This window comes from Chiroxiphia lanceolata, chromosome 7, assembly GCF_009829145.1.
Source record: "Chiroxiphia lanceolata isolate bChiLan1 chromosome 7, bChiLan1.pri, whole genome shotgun sequence".
Taxonomy (NCBI): domain Eukaryota; kingdom Metazoa; phylum Chordata; class Aves; order Passeriformes; family Pipridae; genus Chiroxiphia; species Chiroxiphia lanceolata.
The window spans coordinates 23664980-23680533 of record NC_045643.1 but is presented as its reverse complement, the minus strand read 5'-3'; the positions used below and the strand labels follow the sequence as shown (position 1 = coordinate 23680533).

Here is a 15554-nt window from a genome sequence, read left to right as displayed (position 1 = left end):
GCAACTCTCCCAGCAGCGGCTCTGCAGCCTCCCAGACTTGCTTTCGCTGCCTGAGTCACTGGAACGAACCGCAGGCAACGGAAAACAAGCCCCGGAGACAGCAGGGTGAGGTGGGGAGGGTGCCAGACCCGCTGAGACGTTGCCTCCTGGCAGCCGGGGTGACTGGGATCCTCCTCCAGCAAACCTGGATGGTGGAGGGCATGGAGGGGGGGTCTGGGCTGAAGGACACCGCATCAAGCCAGAGTGGGGGGAGGGTGAAAGGAGCAGGGATCAGGCTGAGAAGCAGGGTTAGGGTAGTGGGAGCTGGAGTTGGGGGTGCTTTAGAGGGCACTGGGGGTGTGGATTCCTGGGTCCCTGGGAAAGCCAGTGAGTGGGGAAGCTTAAAGTGGGTGGTGAGGGGACTGGGGGCTTTTGGTGACCTAGGGGCAGAGGGGTGCAAAGGGGCAGGGAGTGTGAAGTCCCAGGGGCTGGGGATCTCTGTGTCCATGTGGAGCTTCTGGGGAAATTCAGAGAACAGGGACCCATGTCCATGGATGAACAAGGAATTGGGCATCAGGTCTGTGGGGATCTGGAAGATGAGGGTTCAGGTCTGTGGGGCTCCTGGGGACAGAGCCTGGACACGTGGAGAGCCTAGCTGGCAGCAGCTGCAGGCCCCTCTGGCTGCAAGCAGGCAGCCGCCCCCCCGTCCCCCCAGCACTCCCCCCACCCCAGATGGAGCAATAAGGACCCCAGACTTTGCAATGACCCCCCCAGCCTGCCCCTACCCCCACCCACTGCAGGTGCCCAGGAGAGCTTCACCTGTGAGCCGGCGTTGTGAAGTGGAGCCAAGCTGACGTGGCCCTGTGCTGGCTGCACCTGGCCAGGTGTGCCGGAATGTGTTTGTGCAGGGGGAGAGGCCATGGGGCAGTGGCGGGGTGGGGCTAGCAGGGACATGGAGGGGACAGGGTAGGGCTGGGGGGTGCCCTGCAGCTGGGATGCCACGCAGAATGAGGACACACAGGTGCTGGGGCTTCTGCGTGGCCACACTGGGGTGCAAGAGGAAAGAGGACGTGCAGGGACACGCTTGTGTGCACACTCGTGTGCAGTTCACACACACATGTACATATGCTGACACACATGCCAGGATTGGGGTCTCTGCACAGGCCTGGTTGTGGGGTGTACACACATCCACCCCCAGCCCAGTTCAGCCCAGTCTTCCAGCACCCTTCTGGAACACCCCTTGCCCCAGGGTCAGGCATGCTTTTAGCAGGATGGGCACTGGAGAACCTGGGCATCTGAGCCACCCACCAATGTTCCACCATCCTCCCATGTTCTTGGTGTGGGAAGCACCTCGGGACCAGTGGCCTGTGCCTCAGGAGGGCTTCAGGGTGCTGGAGCATGATGGCAGAGGAGAAGGAGGAGGAAGGAATGTCCTGCATGCAGGGAGAACCTGGGAACAGAGGGCCTGCACCCTAGGAGGGTTTGGGGTGCTGGAGTTGGAGGAAGAGGAGGAAGAGGTTGGGAAAGGGTGCTGGAGGAGGAGGAGGAGGCTGGGTGGGGCTCCCGGTGTCCCGGAGCCGAGCCGGATATTGGCACGGATGTGCTGGCGTGGCAATGCTGGGGGAGGACACACACACCTGGATCCTAAGCATTCTGGGAGCATCTGGGAGCATCGAGCCAAGTCCCCTACCAGCTGCAGAACACTGCCCTGAGAGCCTCCTTCCCCTGACCCCTGCACCACCCACCTCCCTCCCCCAGACCCTCTCTGCCAGTGTCCCCAACCCTGACAAAACTGTGGTTACCCCATTTGTGTGAATGTTCTCTCCCATCCCCCCCACCCCTGCCCCAGGTGACTCCTATGCTCTTCCTCCTTCCCAGGCCCACTGCAGGTAGGAATCTCCTTCTCTCTTCCAGAGAGAAGCAGGAGGTGGTGATGCAGAGAGAGGGGACCATGAGTTCACAGACTTTGTAACAATCACCTTCCCTAGCACTGATCCTGGGAGGACAACTGAGGACATGACACCCCTGGATGCCTCTTACCAGACCACAACCCTCTTGGATGCCCTCTCCCAGCTGCAGCCCTTTCTTTGCCAAGCAAGTTCATGTTTTCCCAGCTGGAGCATCACAGCGTTGGAACTGTCCTGCATCCCCTCTACTCTTTGTGTGTGGACCAGAGGTGGGGTGCAGGGAGCTAAGCCCAGGCTGGAGGTGGCCACAGGCCCAAAACCACCTGGAGAAGGGGAAAACCCACCTTCCACCCCTCAGAGGGTCTTCCCAGTGTGGCAGCCCCCTGAGAAGCAGAGCAGAGGCAGAAACACCCTTTTTTTTTGACAAATGCCTTTATTTGCTACCGGATAGAGGTCTATTGCACAGCAGCCTGGAGGCTGCAGGGCATTCAGCCCTGCCCCTGTTCAGTGCTGGACGCGGCGGATGGATTGGATCTGGTTGGTGTGGGCCTGGCTGCTGTATTCATTGTACTTCTTGAACTCGCCGTTCTGTCTGTCCCGCTCCAGCACGTACTGGTAGCCCCTGTATCCCGGGTACTGGTATGCCACCCACCTGAAGGCAGACCCCTGGCTCAGAGCCCCAGGCCAGATCCTCCCCTTGCCTCCCCCCCCTTTTTTTCTCTTTCCTTCCCCTACCCTCCCATCCCAATCCCAATCCCATCCCATCCCAACCCCATTCCATCCCTCTGCTTGCCCTGGGAGGAGAGGGACAGAAAACACCTCATAGCTTGGACTTTCAAGGAAAAGGTAGCAGGAAGGCATCCCTTCTTTTTTGGGTCCCCCTTCCCCAACTTGGGGTTATGAAGGAGGGAGGTGCTTGCTGAACCCCTGCTCTCAGCCTCCCCGACCCCCCACCCTGCTGGCAGGACTCACGCTCCGGAGTTCACTTTGATGGATGCCACCTCCTTGTTGCCCCAGCCCATGGCTTGCAGCGAGGGGTAGTCGTCGCTCAGCTCAAACTTGTGCCCCTGGAAGTTCTCAGCCTCGTAGAGGATGGCTTTGCTGTCATTGTGGTTCTGCAGAGGGTGATAGCTGAGGGTCAGCAGGAATGGGTTGGCTTGCACAGGGATAGGGGATGTGGCTTCAGGGTGACATGCTCCAAGGCACTGTGAAAGGCCTGGGACCATGCCCAGCTTTGGTGCAAGGCACAGGGATGCCCTTCAGCCTGTCACCCCCTCACTGGAACACCCCAGGGCTGCCCAGAAGATTCTGCTCTCATGTTCCTGTGGTCCCAATGCACAGCTGCCAGTGAGGGTGACAGTGGCTACAACCCCTGAACCCACATGAGCTCCTGCCTTCAGCATCCTCATGTTCCCCGAGGCTGCAGGAGGATTCAGGGCAAGGCAGGCTGCTGAGACAGGTCCCTTTGGCTCTGTGGGGCCTTGCTGTCCCGGACACCGAGGGGTTAATGGCTGGGACACTGAGCGATGCGGCACTGTCCCCCGTGCCCAGCCCCCATACGCATCTATCTGCACCGAGGAGCAGTCCTGCCAGTAAGGAGTGATCTTATCGCATCCCCTTTATTAAAGCCCGAACATATCTGCCTGGTGATTATTAAAAGTTGGGGGGGACCCCCCCGCTCAGAGGCGCAGACGTGCCGCTGCTGCGAGCACCAGTGTCTCTGCAGATGGAGCGATAGAGCTGCGTCTGCCTGGGCACGGCTCAGGTACCCTGGGCAGGAAGGGGACGGACCCTGGACCCCGAGCATCACTGCGGTCCTGCCGGCTCCTCTCTGTTCACCCCATCCCCGGGTATCAGGGCTGGGGGACAAGACCTGGGGACCTTAATCTGGAAGGTGATGCTTCGAGGCACAAAGCAGAAGGAGCTGGGACAGTGTTTCAGCCTAAATTTTAGCCCTAAAAAGCATCTCAAGATCATTGCAGGGAGGTGGGAGCAGGTGGGTACAGCTACTCCTCCACCTTATAAGCACCTCGGTGTGCACTTCACCCCTCCATCCCATGTCCCTGTAACTCATCCTCCAGTCTGTCCCTCCATGCTGGGCTGCCAGAAGGAGGCTCTGCCTGCCCCGAGCCCCCCACCACGGTTTCCCCGTAACTCACTGCGCATTTGATGGGCCGGAAGGAGAGGAGGTGCTCGGTCCGGTAGCCACTGTTCCCACTCCAGGCCTCCCACCGGGGATAGTCACCCTTCTCCAGGATAAACTGCTGCCCCTGGTACTCAGGGTACTCGAAGCCTACCCAGCTGGAGGGGAAAGGAGGAAATCCCTCAGGGATGCGTGACACAACCCCCAGGATCAACCAGGGGTTGGCTTCTCCTTCCCGTGTAGGGGACAGAGAAGTCCTGGCAGGTTGTGGGTCTGTCACAGAGGTTGGGGTCCTTTCTAGCAGCAAATGTCCCTTTTGAGAGCAGGACCCCTCTCCCCGGAGCCACTCCATTGTCTCCAAGCTGTGTCTTGGCTCGGTAGGGTTTCCCTGCTTAGCAGATGGGGAAACTGAGGCATCACACAAGGAGTGCAAGCAGGAAGGTCTCACAATGAGTCTGTGTCAGAGCCAAGGAAGGGCTAGGGTGTTTTGGCTCCCCAGCAGCTCCCAACAGTCCCCTGGGAGCAGTGAGTTTGCTGGAGTGGGGTGTGCCAAGGGGCCGCGGGGCTGACAGGGCACTTACGGGCCAGACTCCACCTTGATGGAGCGGATCTTGCGGAAGCCACGCTCCATGATGCTGGGGCACTCCATGAGGAATTCGCAGCGCTTGCCCTGGAAGCTCTCCTCCTCCCACACCGTGATCTTGTACTGCCCCAGCGTGTCCATGGCTTCACTGCTGGTCATACGTGTCGCTCGGCTGCTGGCATAGCCCCACGCGTCACCCCAGGGCAGGCGTCCACCACCTGCTCCCAGCCACTCTGTTGCCTGCCACTGAGTCTGGGGTGCTGGTGGTGCTGCCCTTACACATCCCATGCCACTGGCCCCTCACCCTCCTAGCCTGGTACGGGGGAGACTTTCCACTCCCCTTCCCTTGGTGGTAGGGTATCTCTGTCTGGTGAACCCCACGTCGCAGGGGGAACCTGCCATGCCCCATTTTTCTGTGTGATGTACCCAGAACTGCCTCAGTTTTTCTACTCCCAAGCTCCCAGTGATAGCTCCGGGAGTTGACTGGGTGCAGTAGCACTGTACCCAGTGCCGGGAGGCGGCAGTGACCCCCAGCTCAGGCACGGGTGCGGGTGTAGCCATGGGGCAGAGCAACCCGGCTCTTTCATCCCTCCTGCCAGAGTCCCTCCTGTGCCCGCACAGGGCACCCCTGCTGTGCCACGCAGCACCCCGCCACTTGCCCTTCCCCGCAGTGTGCGTTGGGTGGGGGGGCTTGGTGTGGGGGGTGAAGGGAGCGTGGCAGCGCCTGTTCAGTGGAGGGCTTGGGGTCTCACAGCTGGTACTTACTTGGTCGGCAGGGCAGGGCACAGAGGCGAAGGTGGCGGTGCCGGTGCCGGCTTTTCCCCTCGCCCTTTATAGGCGGGCGCCGAAGTGCCGATGGTGCAGGCGATCAGGGCGCTGTGTCAGCAGGCAGGGGATGGGGGGGGACGGGGTGCGCACCCACCCCAGACTCCGGCTGTCCATTCCACTTAGGCAGTGTGGCGAGAGCGGCCCCCCCGCGCCCAGCGGGGCTGACAATGAAAGTGCTGGGCTGTGTTTGCGCAGAGGCTCAGGGCACAATGGGCAAAGGGCCTGACGCGCTGCTTTCCTTTCTGCCCCCGGACAATGTCCCCGCTTGGCCCAGGGATTAGGGACCCAGCCTTTCCCAGGGCACCCGCAGCCTTTGCCAGGGTTGAGGTTGGTGGGAAGGAGGTGCCAGGGCGAAGCAGGGATTTGCCAGTAGGGAGCTGAGGGGCAATGATGTCCTTACGCTGGGACACAGGGCTCACACTGGGGATGCTTCTGCCCTGCTGCCTGGGGCTCTGCCACCATGGGTCCCTCCTCCGGCCAGGCTCTGCCTTGCATGTGCCAAGCTGGCAAGGGAGGGATTCAGTTGGCATGGGTAGGGCTGCGTGTGGTTTGGGAGAAGGTTAAGGTGAGTGAGAGGAGTGAAGGAGGTGCTGAAACAGGCACAACTAGGTCCATCCATGCTCTGTAATGCCTGCAGGGGTTCCTGTTGACTCTAGACTGGACACTGATGGACCCCAATTACGTGATCCTCACTTGTAATGCCCGGGGCATGTCCCCTGGGTTGACAAAGGGCTTACTGTGCTCCCTGTTCACCTCCCACTCAGGCAGGGAACACCATGCACAGCAGAAGGGGACCAGCTTTGGGACAGAGCTGTGTCCTTCACGTGGTCAGCAGGACCAGTTCCCTAACTGGAACTGCATCTTGACATACAGGTATCCCCAGTGCCTCCTACCAGGACCTGGGCTGGATAAGGCCAACACAGACTGGAAAAGGAGTGCCCTGCTGAGCTGTGAAATCCTGGGTCTCTTGGCAGCAGTGATTCTTGCAGCATCCCTGCACAGTCTGCAGTGAGGCCAGGCACTCCCCACCTTCAGCTGGACAGGTGCCATGTTGGCCTCTGGGCAAGGGCTGGCCCAGAGCACCCCAAACCTTCCCGTGAAAACCTAAGCTGTTCAGGGGGTCCCGAGGATGAGGTCAGCACCCCAAGAGACCACAACCTTGCCAGTGATGGAGAATGCAGTGTGGGCAGCTGGGGGTGGTGTTAGAACGCCTGGCATCAGCAAGAAGTGGGGACTGGGGGGTGACACCCAGGACGGGCTGGGGGCAGGACTCGTGGGTTCTCTTCAAGACCACCCCACTGCTCGACGGCACCCCGGGCAGCTTTTCCTCCCCTGCTCCGAAGTTCGGTGAAGGGCCGCGCCGATGCCTGCGGGACCCAGCAGAGGGTGCAGCCTAGCAGCGGTTGGAGCTGGCTTCAGCTCAAACGTTAATCGCCCTGGGCCGGCGACAGGCGCTGGGGAGGTGACCCCTCAGCTTGTGTCGCCCTAGGTGCTCGTAGCAGAGAGGGGGAGACCCTCTGGGAGCTCTCTGGGGAAGCAGAAGACGAAGGGAAGGATGGGGATGGTCCCCGGAGAAGGAAGAGCATCCCGGTGCATCCCGGTGGCCTGGGGACATCTTTCAAAGTGCTGGGGGACAGGTCTGGGCAGAGTTTAGGGAAGTCATCACCTTGGGGTGGGGCAAGATCCAGAGCTAGTGCACTGCGGGGTTCCCCCCTGCTGCCACCACTCGCCTGGGCTGTGTGAGCAGAGGTGTGGGGCACTGGTTAGTCTGGGGTGCTGTGCAGTGCGAGGGTGTATTACAGAGCCCCAGGACGTGGGACACCAGAGGACATGTGGGCTGTTATGGGTTGTGTGTGTGGGGTGTGAGAGACACTGCATGGTGTCCTACAGGATCTATGGGGTGTTGGTGGTGTGCCACAAGGAGCATGCAAGTAGCTCAGTAATCCCCATACAACCCTTTGGATAAAAGCACTGGAGGGAGTAGGGTGTGTGTGTGCAGGACAGAAACCCAGATGCAGATTATGCCCCTTCCTTGCTACTCAGCGTGTCCCACTCACTGGGATGTGCCTCACCCTCTGCTTGGTACATTCAGGGCACCACATCAGGTGACAGTGGATCAGTGGGGTCTCTCACGAGAAGCCCTCCCCCACTGCTCCCCAAAGTGCTGATGCAGCCTGTCTTCCCTGGGGCATCTTTTGCTCATTGGGGCAGTCTCTATCACCAGCCAGCATCCCGATGGCTAGGTCACCTGCCAGCCCCCAGCCACACCTGTCCAGCTGGGGACAGGGGCAAGGGGAGGCTGGTGAGGGGACAGGCAGCAACTCTGCTCAAGGGCAGCTGCTAATACTGGCTGTGGAGCTGGTTAGCGCTCGCACAGGGCCTCCTGCATAGGCTAATTTAATAAGGGCCCCTCATTGCTCCCAGCTCAGCCTGTTCACTATGCTAGCAAAACAGATCAGGTTTCTCCATGCCACCGGGCACAGTGCAGCAGCCAAGCCTGGGGGCACAGTGGGAGCACAGGGTCACCCAAGTGCTGCATGTTAAGCCCACACCATGCAGCCATGGCCCCTAGCTGTGGGGTTGGACCCTGTGCTTTGTGCAGGCACTGGTCCCAGGACAGTGAACAGCCTGGGGAGCTGAGCAGGATGATAGGCAGCCATTAGGGAGGTGAGGCAGGTGCTGCTCGGGAATCCTGCTGCTAATGCCACATTCTGGGACTGGTGGCAGCACGCAGCCATTCCCACTGCTGTTATGAGTATCTGGGCTAGTGACCAAGGCAGAACAGCAATGTGTAGTCCTGCATCTGGCTGACACTGTGACCCTCTACAAGGCCTGCTAACCTCTCTCTTCTTCTCCTCAACCCTGCTGGGGGCTGGAATGCCACCCCAGGGGGCTGGATGTCTGTGGGCTGGGCCGACCAGGAGCAGATGGAGCTGGTGCTGGCCCCTGTTTGTCTTTCTCCCAGTTGCCTGGTGCTCTATTTGTTCTGGGGATGGCTTCCTGCTGCCAGGGCCAAAACAGGTGGCTTTTATTTGCAGGGTCTGGCTGATTAGATCAGGGGTGTTGTGCTGTTGCCCCCATGCAGCCGCACTGCTCCCTTTTTCCTCTCCTTTCTCCCCCAGTCTCATTTCCCTGAGAAATCATTCTCCTTGGAAAGGATGCAAACACTCCCATTCCCTCCCCAATCATCTGTGCTTCAGGGCTGCTCTGAACATGGCCACACTAAGATTGGTTAATCCCAGCCAAAACCCCTACTTCCTGAGGACCTGCTGGGTCCTCAGATCCCAGAGCAGAGAGGCTTGCTGGGATCTCCAATGCCACTTGTCTCTTCTTGAATCTTTGCTGGGCACACAGGACACACGTGTGCAGGCTTTCACCTGCTGCAGAAGCCTCGTTGCAAAGGGATCCCTGGCACACACCAGCCACCCCATACACACGTGTCTCCTGTGCACCCAGCCATCCCATCCCTGCAGCCAGAAACTCCCGGGATCGCAAGAGCCTGGCAGATGTTTCTGGGATTAGCTCCCACACAGGCGTACACGCACACTGTGGGCTACCAGCTGTTCCGTGCCTGGAGAAGTCCCAGGTACTTGGGCTCCCCTGTGGCAGAGCTTGGCAGGTACCCACTGTAGCTCCTGCTGAACCCAGGGCAGGATGATTCCAGAGGGTGAGTAGGAGAGGAACCCCCTGGGGACCAAGATAATGACTGGTTTCTGCATACTCTCATCAATGACCAGAGAAGAGCAGGGGTGTGGTGGAGAGCGCAGCAAGTGGAACACAATGCAAGGGGTACCCACACATTCTCACTCACAGCTGGGTCTTGCAAACAACTGGCTGAGGTTGTTATCCATGCAGCACACCTAATCCCAGCTTCAGCTATCCCCAGGCGCCCATGACTCTCAGCCAGCCACCACTGCCCCACTGGGACTGGCTCTTCAGACCTGCCCGCCTGCTGCCCCCACTGGCACCCTGGCCACTCCAAGTATGCTGCTTACCCCCTCCCTGTGGGACCACGGGTGCCCACTCTGCCCTGTGACACCCACAGCTCCAGAGGTGCACCTGCAACAACCCACCAAGATAAGGATACTCACAGGGACACATGTTCACCCCGTGCCACCCATCCATGACCTGATCCTGGCTGCCCCCGGTATGGGGGTGTGCTTAGTCCCCAACTCTGTCAGCCTTGCTCAGTCCCCAGGAACTGCTAAGGGAGCTGTGGCCTCACCTGCCTGCTCTCCACTGTTCCCATGGGGACTAATCCTACCTGAAGGTCAGGGAGGCTCCGCCAGCTGCTCACCTCCTGCCTGTGGATTAAAGCCTGAGTGTGAGCAGGTGGCAACTGTTGTCTCCCTAGGCTGGCCCATCCCTGGTATGGGACTGACAACAGCATAAACCCCAGCTAGGCAGCTCTGAAAGGGACACAAAGATGGCAGGTCCCTTGCAGCCTAAGGTGTCCCCCCCATCATACCCTACCCAGAAGGGGGTGCCAGGCACTGGGGCAGAGCAGCAGTACTGGGGCAGTATCTGGTCCTCTGGTCCAGATCCTGACCTGAAATGCAGCCAGCTGATGCCAGCCACTATGACCTCCTGCTTGTTACCACAGGTGACTGCAGCCTGGCATCCCCAGGGCACCCCATCGCTTCAATGTCCTGGAGAAACCTGCTGGCCCCCACAGAGTGCCCAGTGCAGACCAGTCAGGGGAGTGGTGATGAAAACAGGGAAGCATGCCCACCCCACACTCAGCCTGTCCTGGATGCAGGTGCTGGTGCCTCTCCTTAAGTACCTTGTATCATATTTGGAGGGGTATCACAGGTAAGCACAGCTTCCCAGATCCCAGCTTTACCTATAGCACCTAGTGTGTTGCCATGGGGGTGCAGAGTACAAGGTCAGGGCTGGCAGCCCCTGGCAGCCTCAGAGGCAGGAGATGCCAGCTCAGCCATTGCCTGGCCAAGGTCCCAGTCCACCCTGGTGCTCCTCCACTCCCTTGTTGGCTACATCTGTAGTGCCAGGTGCCCCAAGGCTGGGTGACGCTCGTCCAGGAGGCAGATGAAAACGCTGGCAGTGGCAGGTCCCCTCCTCCCCCAGCTCTGAGGATCAGTGCAGGCGGGGGCTGAGCCAGGCGCTGCTGCAAGAACAGAACATCCTGCCTCGGGGCTCCCCAAGCCAGCAATAGCTGGTCAAGAAGCAGCGGCCCTGGCACCCTGCTCAGTGTCCATCTCCTGGGCAGGTGGCCCATGCACTTCCCGAGGTCACCAGCTGGCACAGGAGAGAGGAGCCTGATCGCTCACCCCTTCCCTGGATGCCCTGTGGGAGGATGAGGCTGATGTATGCCAAGATGCAGGACTAGTACAAGCTCTGGGTTTTTCCCCACAGCACACTGGGTCCTTCAGCAGGGGTGAAGGAACCCCCTTACCCCTTTTGCTTATGGGAGTTCAGAGCCATTTCTTGGGGTAATGATAAAACATGTCCCCTCACCCCAGTGGATTGTGGGTGCAGGGGGAGGATACCAGACTGTACCTATGCTGTGCCTGATGCTTCCCACAGCCAGGAATGGGCTGGGGTGGGCAGAGTTGCCTGTAGTTTCACCACAGCAGAATGAAGCTCTCCCCTCCACCCTGCCTAACAGACAGCAACAAGCTTGTCCCAGAGCCAGTTGGACTGAAGACTGCCTCTTCTCACGGTGTTTATTTGTGCGGGATGTGTAGGGTGGACCCATTGCCTGGGGACGATATCTGAAGCTACAGCCTGGCACAGGGGGCACAGGACCTCAGCACAGAACCAGGGCATTCCCTGTGCTCTCTGCCCCCGGTCTGCCCTTCGCCAGGAGCAGGTTGACTGGCTGGAGACAATCATGGGGTGCTCAGCAACACCCTGACCTCCAACATTAGCCCCTCCCCAGGAATATAAGCAGTCTGTCTCCTCATGCAAATTGTCTGGGTACCCACGGTGGTGCTGGAACAGATGGATTTTCAGTGGTAGGGAGCCCTTGCTCTGCCTGGGCACCTTCTCCAGGTACAGCAGAGCTATGACAAACAGGCTGGGTGGGGGACAGTTGAGGTCTAGGGGTGCCCACACCACTCTAGTTCTCAGCCTCTGGGGCACCCACGCAGCCCTGTGTGCAATGGCAGCTCTGGGCTGATCCGCCCCAGGGTGCTGGGGTGCAAAGGACAACCAACTGCCTCTGCCACATCCTGGGGCAAAGCAGTGCCTGCCCCGGGATGGCACACCCCATCCGGGCTGGGCAGGACACACGGCACCCTGCGGGCAGCCAGCAACAGCGCACACCTCTGCTCACACCCACACCTCAGCCGATGCACACACACCAGGACACAGAGCAGCGAGCACAGCAGGGCGCAGCCAGCGCCACACGTTTAGCTCAGCAGGAGCACACACACATGCACACACAGGGCAGCAATACACCAGCTCTGCCCTGCCTGCCAGGGAGGGCACACAGACGTGTGCACAGCAACACACACATGTTAAAACACATATTCAAATACATAAGTGTGCATACACTTACACACCTGTGTGCAACTACATCTATGTGCAAGTGCAAATCTGGGCACTCGTGTCTCCCCAGTGCTCCTCCTGGTTCAGAACTGTGCTATGGAAATCTCTAGCGCATGTTCCAAGGTCCCCAAATCCATGCTACTGGCCACACAGAGCCTGGGATTGGGTGGACAGCACCACCCAGCACAGGCAGCAGCACCCCACTGTGCCTCATCCCTTGCCAGCTGGTCACAGCCCTTGGCACCAGCGCTGGCTCTGATGTGGTAGATGTGTTTAAAGCCCCTAGCTCTGCCCAGCTGGAGGAGCAGCTCACCCTTGGGTGCTAACCCTGCCAAAGGGCCATACCCCAGCCAACACAGCCCACAGGGCAATGTGGCTTCCTGGGGCCACTTCCAGCTTTGTCATGACTTCCCAGTGCCACTGCAATGGCAGAACTGGGACAGGGAGAGCAGACTGGGAAGATGGTGGGGAGGGGGAATTTCTAGTGCTGCTTCTTGAGGCTGTTCCCTTCCCAAACTGGGACACATGTGATACCCTGGGCACATTCCTGCTGCTGGTGCCAGCACAGGTCTGGCTTTCTGGCTGCAAAGCCAAAAAATTGCTTTTCTGGAGTATCTGGGCTATTATCTACAGGTTGGAACATGGGTCCCATGGTGTGCTGGGTCATGCTAGGGCATAAGACACCCCAGCAGTGCTTGAACCACCAAGGGAAAGCGGAGGTGGCATGGTAGTATCTCCACAGCCCTACTCTGCCAGATACCATCTCTGCCAGGCTCTGCCCCCACAGGAACACACGTGCAGCAACTGGAGCACATGGGCAGCAGGGTCTGGCTTTGCTCAGAGTTATTAATTGTGTTCTGTTTGATCCCAGCCTGAATGGGGCAGCTGCAGGGGGCTGTGCATATCAGGGTATGTGTTGTGCTTTTGCAGCTTTTCAACTTCGCCAGGACTAGTAGAAGAAGACACAGAGCCTGGAGACGTGGCCCCAAGGGGCCCATGACCACCATGATGGTCAAACACCACACCACCTGGAGGCTGCTCCCAGGCTAGGATGCACACTTCGCTCTGGAGAGATGCAGGGAGTACAGCAACCTTGGAGATGCTCTTTGATTTTGGTCCTTTCCTACACCACCTGTTGGAAACTTCCCAAGCATCTGCCCAGACAGGGAGCCTAGGAGGTGCCCCACCTCCATCCCTTGCAGGGGCACCCCAGGGAAGCAATAGGGCTCTCCTGCTCCAGGGCAGGGGCTGCTAAACCTTGTCCTGTGTGTAGATTGGATGGGGGTGAGAGAAAGCAGCAGGAATGTTCCTGTCCCTCTGCACACTCCTGAGCTCCTTCACCCTCAGCCTCTCCTCCATCCACACTGGGTTGATGGGCTAAGGTTTCACAGCATTTGCAGAGAGGCTGCAGAAGGGCTCAGGATGCACCTGTAAACTGAGAGCATCCCTGAGTGTAGTGGGACCAGAATGGGATCCTGTGCTACAGAAACGCCTGTACCTGAGGGCGAAGCAGAAGCAGCTCAGGGCTGACAGAGAAATCGCAGGCAGAGCAAGGCACAGACAGCAGGGAGGTGGGGGATCTTTCTGCTCCCAAACAACATCCTGAAGTGGGAGGAAAGCAGATCCACTGCTGTCCCATCTCCTAGCTCTCCATCACTCCCTGCAGTCTCCATGGTGCTTGGAGCAGCCCTAGACTCTGAATGTCTTCACTGGCTGCAAGGGAACAGGAATGGGATGGGAAACAGGATGGGACAGGAGTCCAGGTCAAGCACTAGCGCTTTGAGAGCAGGGCAAGCAGTGGGCAGAGCTGTCCTGGAAGAGACTCACCAGCTTGCCAGAGTCACGGCCACATACCCTTCGACAACAAGCATAGGCAGAGGGATTGCCACCAGCAGAAGCTGGCACCTGGTCTGCAGGATGAGGGTGAACAGCAGGCAATACCTTCCCTAGGAAGGGCTGGTAAGTGTAGCTCCTGAGAGTGAACTAGGGCAGAGGTGTGCAGGAAAGGATGTAACATCCCTCATCCTCTGCCCTGATCCCCACTGCTGGCTCCTACCCTCCCTCCCCGCTGCACTGTGTCAGCGGCTAAAGCTCCCTTGGTGCCAGCAGCTAAAGCTCCCTTGGTGCCAGCAGACCATTGAGACCTACCTGGGTACTTGGCAGAGCCTAGCAAGCTCCACCCACGGACAGCACTGTGCCAGGGCTCTCTGTGCCTGCCATGGCTCCACAGTGCTGCTGGGGCCAGGCTGCCCTTCTCCATGAGGCTGCTGCAGGCAGCAGTTAGTCACATAGGCTGGATGTGTGTGTCTAGCATGTTACATGTGCCTGTCATGCCTTGGGCACATGGACATGGGTCTTGCATGCCACAGCCTGCAAAACTGAGTGCCAGAAATGCCTTGTATACCAATGCCACATGAGTCCCGTGTCCCGCACATGTGCAGGTCCCACGGTGTTCGTGCATGCTGCGTGTGGATTGCATCATCTGTGTGCACTGCCTGTCCATCGCTTCACGCATGTGCCACACACAGGTCAAACGCTGCATGCATGTGTTTGAGTGAGATTGCATGTTGTGCATGTCCCTTGTGCGCTCCGCTCCCCACCTGGGCTGTACGTTCATCCTGGCATGCGTGCTGCACACCTGCTTGCACATCCTGCGGGGGTTGCAAGCACGCATGTGCTCCCTCCGTGCGGGCGCACGGACACGCTGGACACGCAGCAGCGGAGTGCGGTGGTGCGGTGCATGAGCACCAGCCGCACGCTTGCAGATGGGCTGGACCTGCCTAACGCGAGCCGAACGAACAAAACGTTCAGGTCAGGTCTTGCACGTGGGGCTCGACGCCAGGCAAGTGCAGAGTTGCTCCGAGTTTGGATAGTGTGGGCTGGAGGGGTGCACTGCCATGGACTGTTGGCAGCCCCTTCCACACCCTTCCTCCCGAGCTGGGTCTCTCCAGGCTGGGAGCCGGTGTCCTTGCTGCACCCGCTGCTCTAAACCAGCTCCTCCTGGGGTAAAGTCTGGAAGGTAGATGCTTGACACCTGCTGCCTGGGAAAGCCAAACAGAGCAGGGGCGGGTTAAACTGGCACGGTAGGGTGGGAAAACAGGGAAGTGAGGGAAGAAAGGAAGGAAGAAAGGAAGAAAGTAAATGGAGGAGGGAAGGGGAATGAAAAGGATTGGAAAATACAGGTGAGAGAGAAGGGAAGAGTTAAGGGAAGGGGACAGGCTGGACAGTGTCCCCCGAGCCCATCCCTTTCCTCCACAGGAGTTTGGGGGTGCTACCAAGCTCCCAGTGCTTGTTCCGGGGAAGCCCCCAAGATATTCTCCATACCCAGAGCCCCGCTCCCAGCCAGGTAGGCAGGACCCTGGCCAAGGTGTGCTGGGCTATAGCAGCTCACCTGGATCCGGTGACACGCTGGCAGCTGTCAGGTGAGCGGCTTCACCTTCCCCTGCTGGCTCACGAGCAGAAAATGAGGGTGACGCTGGCTGGATGGGGCTTTTATAGTCCTGATAAAAATAGCGCTGGCTGGCCGATGATCGGGGGGCCGGAGAGATGTGACTGAGCAGAGACAGGCGAGAGGGCTGGGCTGGCGGCAGCGAGCCTTCTCCCC

The 15554-nt window shown here is 59.3% G+C and overlaps 1 protein-coding gene across 1 annotated transcript; it reads right to left on the bottom strand.

Annotated features, from left to right (window-relative positions):
- Positions 1 to 2308: 2308 nt before the first annotated feature.
- Positions 2309 to 5410, bottom strand: CRYBA2 (crystallin beta A2). The gene is made up of 5 exons (XM_032693236.1): positions 5378 to 5410; positions 4611 to 4784; positions 4046 to 4187; positions 2859 to 3001; positions 2309 to 2538 (listed from the first exon to the last, which is right to left on the bottom strand). The coding sequence occupies exons 2-5, from the start codon at positions 4769 to 4771 to the stop codon at positions 2391 to 2393; spliced, it is 594 nt and encodes a 197-aa protein (XP_032549127.1). The 5' UTR covers positions 4772 to 4784; positions 5378 to 5410; the 3' UTR covers positions 2309 to 2390.
- Between the last annotated feature and the right edge of the window lie 10144 nt (positions 5411 to 15554).